This window comes from Neomonachus schauinslandi, chromosome 9 (genome assembly GCF_002201575.2).
Source record: "Neomonachus schauinslandi chromosome 9, ASM220157v2, whole genome shotgun sequence".
NCBI lineage: Eukaryota > Metazoa > Chordata > Mammalia > Carnivora > Phocidae > Neomonachus > Neomonachus schauinslandi.
This window is the reverse complement of record NC_058411.1, coordinates 73626535-73631610: the sequence shown is the minus strand read 5'-3', so window position 1 is coordinate 73631610 and position 5076 is coordinate 73626535. Positions and strand designations below refer to the sequence as shown.

Genomic DNA, 5076 nt, shown 5'->3' with positions numbered 1-5076 from the left:
TAAGATCTTTCAAAAAGAGAGAGATAGCCATGTAAAAATGAAAAATAAAAGAAAAAAAACACAATCCCACCAAAGTGGTATAATTTGAGGGGAGTTTGGGAGATGCCACCTCCCTCCCCTCAGATGATGCTGTGATGTCTACAGCACCAACAGTTACTCGTTTTATTAATTTGATGCACTTTTTCCCTGGAATGGGTGACATTTTGGGCACATCTACTCTGCAGTTCCCTTAAAACAGTGACAGTAAAATGGGAACCAGAAAGCATGGACTCATCCTGACCCTGTCACTTACTAGTTTGGGATCTCAGGCATTTAATCTCTTTGAGTCTTTATTTCCTCACACATGAAATGCAGGCAATAATTCTTGCTGTGGCTCCCCTATAGAGTAATTAAGAAGCGCCCTCCCCCCAAAAGACACATGCTAGACATAAGGGTTAACTTGTTCAAAAGAATGCCTTTCAAGCCACCCTCCCAAAGAGCAAGTTGCCTCCTGTGAAGTTCCATGGAAATGAAGCATCTCTTGCCTGGTGCTGAATGACTGTCTCCTAACATTGGCTGAGGTGAAGAGTCCTGCTGTTAGCTTGTCATATCCTAGAGCTGCAACCACAAAGCTTGAACTGCAGCCCCCATCACACCAGGAGAAAAGCTGGCATCCCTCTCCCCCAGCCCCAAACTCTGAGTCTAGAAATAGGACTAAACCAAGTGTTCCTCGTGTTGATTATATCCCGGCCCTAATCACATTAGTGGAGAAGTTAGCACTTCCCTAATCCTATCGCCAAAAAAACCAAAACCTCACAGTTTAAGGGTTGAGGTGCCTTCTTAGAATGTGATATCCTAGATTTCGGCATGTCACTGTGGTTGTAATGAGCAAAATAAAAGGGGCCTGCATGTCTGTGACTGATCCTGGATCTGCAAGTTTCCCCCAGTAAATGCTGTTCCATTACATTTGGTGTGTGTGCCGTCTGTTCATGTACCCTTGTGTGCATAACACGGAAAATGAAAACTGCTATAGTCTTCACAGATGCTGGGGGTTCAGCTTATGCATGAGTTTACCGGATTCCCCCCCCACAGAGAACTGGTGTTGTTAAGAAAAGGAGAATAGAGAGTTCTGAGCTTCTAAAATGGGAAAGGAGGGAAAAGGTGAAACAGAGATGATACACCATATTCCAAACATCTAGGTTTAATTTAGCCTAGGTCAAGGTCTAAAATTTAGATAAGGTTCTCTCTATTCCCTTGTATCCAAAAGAAGAGCCAGGCTTTTTCCAGGGCTGAATAAACCACAAAATCCAGGAATGCCAGAGGGAGAAAAGGATCCTGATTTCCATAAGTCAGCCTATTCTGAAATAGTATTTTTTGGTGCTCCTCTGTTATGATCACTTGCGTACAGTCTGATCCTCATTTCCCAGGAAATCCCACAGAAGGGCCAGGCACAGGTGGGGCAGTGGGGGAAGGATCACCAAGGAAGGATCTGCAGGTTCAAAAGCAGGTGGCCTCAATACACACTACGGTGTAGCCATCAGGAAAATGATCCTATCATTTAAGACTGTAATGGTAACCATGCGAAGGAGGACAGTCTATTAAGAAAAAAAAAAGAGAGCCTCTGGTGTGTCTGATGGGCAAAAAATGGTCTTCAGAGAAGCTGCATCTGGTGTGGTCTACATCTCTTATTCATATACATACACATACACATGTACTTACACACCAATACAACACACATACGACATGTACTTAGCCTGTCACATGGCTAAAATTCCACAAGGAAAAACATTCTTTTGTACTTTAAAATCAGTTTAATTTATAAGATTAACAAAGGAGTGTAACATGTAGCATAACAAGCCCTGAACAGTTTAGAATAGTTTATATTTCTGTAGCATTTTATAATTTTCCTTTTTCAAACTGCTTTTGCATACATTATTTTTTTTAAAAGATTTTATTTATTTATTTGAAAGAGAGAGACACAGCGAGAGAGGGAACACAAGCAGGGGGAGTGGGAGAGGGAGAAGCAGGCTTCCCGCTGAGCTGGGATCCCGATGCGGGGCTTCATCCCAGGACCCTGAGATCATGACCTGAGCCGAAGGCAGACACTTGATGACTGAGCCACCCAGGCGCCCCGTGTATATTATTTTATGCAGTTTTCATGTCATCCTTGCTGTGGAGGTATGATTATTCATATTTTACAGAGAAACAGTCTCAGAGCTTAAGTTCTTTCCCGAGAAAATACTCCTCAGGCAGTGGCAAAGCCAAGAACTGTAATGTCTCCAAAGCTTGTGCTCTGCCACAGCAGTGGATCCCAAACCCAGATGAAGCCCGGGAATCTACACCTTTCAAAGTTTCCCTCTTCTGGCTCTAATAATATCAAAGCCTGGAGCCCATGTAACACAGCATCCTACAGATAGGGAATAGATACTAAAGGCCTATAAGTGGTCACTTAATGTAGCTAAATTGGAACGTGCTTGGTTCCAATTTAATAACTGTGGTTATTTTCATAGCTGGCTTCAAAGCCTCATGTTCTCTCCTTTATGTCACTTATCTGACAGTACTGTTTTGTCTGGTAAAACTGTCAATTCTAATTTTTTGTATTTGAATTGCCAATATCAACATTTATATCTCAATTTGGTTCAGTCAGCCACCTATTTCTACTGTCTAGACAATAGAGAATGTTCTCCAAAGTTGGGCACACCAGGCAACCCAATGAGAGATGCAGAAAGGAAATACCTGAATTTCTATTTTAACTTAAAGAAAACTTTTTTCTTTAAGTTTAGTATTATTTAGTATATTGATTATATTGTATATTTAGTATATTGATTGACAGTGGTCTGTATACAGTTTAAAAGTGAAGAGTCATTTATAGAAGAATACACTCAACAACTGTATTGTTTGAGCACCCAATCAAAAACAGGAACCCTGGGTCCAGGCCCCCTTCCCTATAATCAGGAGAATGTGGTTGTTGTCTCCTGGGGAAGAGTCAGGAGGCATAATTCCCTTTGTACATGTAACTTCTGCTGTAATCTTCAAGGATAGAAGGAAATGACTTCAGAGGCCAGAAATATTTCTCAAACTGTGAGTGAATTCATCCTCTTGGGCTTCCCTTGCCGCTGGGAAATACAGATCCTCCTCTTTTCCGTATTCTTTGTGACTTACATCCTGACGCTCCTTGGAAACATGGCCATCATGTGTGCAGTACACTGGGACCGCCGGCTCCACAGCCCAATGTACATTCTGCTGGCCAACTTCTCCTTTCTGGAAATCTGCTATGTCAACTCTGATGTGCCCAACATGCTGGCCAACTTCCTCTCCCAGACCAAAACCGTCTCCTTTGCTCGGTGCCTCCTCCAGTTCTACTTCTTCTTCTCACTGGGCACAACTGAATGTTTATTTCTGTCCATCATGGCCTATGACCGGTTCCTGGCAATCTGCCACCCCCTGCACTATCCCATGGTCATGACTATTAAGTTCTGTTGCAGCCTGGTCATCTTCTGCTGGGTCTACGGTTTTCTCTGGTTTCTGATCCCACTGATCCTTGTTACCCAGCTACCGTTTTGTGGCCCGAATGTAATTGATGACTTTCTGTGTGACCTGGGTCCTCTGCTGGCCTTGGCTTCAGCCTGTGTCCCAATCCCAGGGACTGTTCTCATATGTGGCACCATGAGCTCCCTCCTCATCTTCGCCACCTTTTTCTACATTATTGGTTCCTATACCCTGGTGCTGAGGGCTGTAGTGCAGGTGCCCTCAGTTGCTGGCCGGAAGAAGGCCTTTTCTACCTGTTCCTCACATCTGGCTGTTGTGTTTCTCTTCTATGGTTCTGTCATGACGACATATGTGAGACCAGGGTCAGGACAAGCAGAGGGAATGCAGAAGTTCACAACTCTATTCTACTCAGTTTTGACCCCCTTTTTCAACCCCATGATCTACAGCCTCCGGAATAAAGAAATGAAGGATGCCTTAAAGAAAGTTCTAGGAGGTTCCTAAAACTGGTCTGTGATGTTAGTGTCTTATTCCCAGATGAGTTCAGACTGTGAGCCTCCTGTTAGTGAACAGTTAAGAAACTGGCAAATAGATGTGAACATTTTGAAGGAGGTGTTTCAAAATTCTAAACACCAGGTCACCAGTGAAGCCTTTCCCCAGGTGAAATTAACTGCCTCTTCCATAGCACATCGTGTGTACTTCTATTGAACATGTCATTCATTTTCTTCTTGTGTTTTAGTTAACTGTTAATAAGTCATCCTATGTGCTTCCCCATCCTTAATAGACTGTCAATTTTTTAAGAGCAGGGCCTATGTTTGATTAATTTCTATAACTTCAGAACCCAACATCACACCTAGCCCAAAAATGTCAATAATGTCAATTTAAATAAAGAAAATAAATTTGTTCATGTTTCCTCACTAGATTCTATCATCCTTGTCATCCTATCAACAGTCAGGACAGTATCTAAAGAAATTATGAGAACTCCATAACAATCTATATTTTATATATCCTACGGATGAAATGAAAAAACTTCTAGAAAAATGTTAGGTCAACCTAAAGTGGTTGAACCAAAAAAAAAAGAAGAAGAAGATAGCAGGAAGGGAAGAATGAAGGGGGGGAATCAGAAGGGGAGACAAACCATGAGAGACTATGGACTCTGAGTAACAAACTGAGGGTTCTAGAGGGGAGGGGGTGGGGAAATGGGTTAACCTGGTGATGGGTATTAAAGAGGGCACATACTGCATGGAGCACTGGGTGTTATACGCAAACAATGAATCATGGAACACTACATCAAAAACTAATGATGTAATGTATGGTGATTAACATTACATAATAATAAAAAATAAATAAAAATAAAATAAAATCTAAGAAGTATAAAATGAAAAAAAAATGATAATCAAATCAATGGAAGAACCTCACCAAGATGAAAGTTAATGTCTTAAGAAATTACCTGCTTTCTTCTCTTCATCAATTCCTTTGTCTAATAATGCAACTGTTTTATTTCATTTTCTTCTTACTAACCATGCTTTCACTCCTGCACATTTGAAAATATATTATACAACCCTTACCACTGAAAATGTGGTTTGGGGATCATTAGCTGGGCATCACTGG

The 5076-nt window shown here is 41.6% G+C and overlaps 1 protein-coding gene across 1 annotated transcript; it reads left to right on the top strand.

Moving 5' to 3' along the window:
• Nucleotides 1–3027: 3027 nt before the first annotated feature.
• On the top strand, nucleotides 3028–3969 carry LOC110585291 (olfactory receptor 11H6-like). The gene has a single exon (XM_021695507.1). The coding sequence runs from the start codon at nucleotides 3028–3030 to the stop codon at nucleotides 3967–3969; it is 942 nt and encodes a 313-aa protein (XP_021551182.1).
• The last annotated feature ends 1107 nt before the right edge of the window (nucleotides 3970–5076 follow it).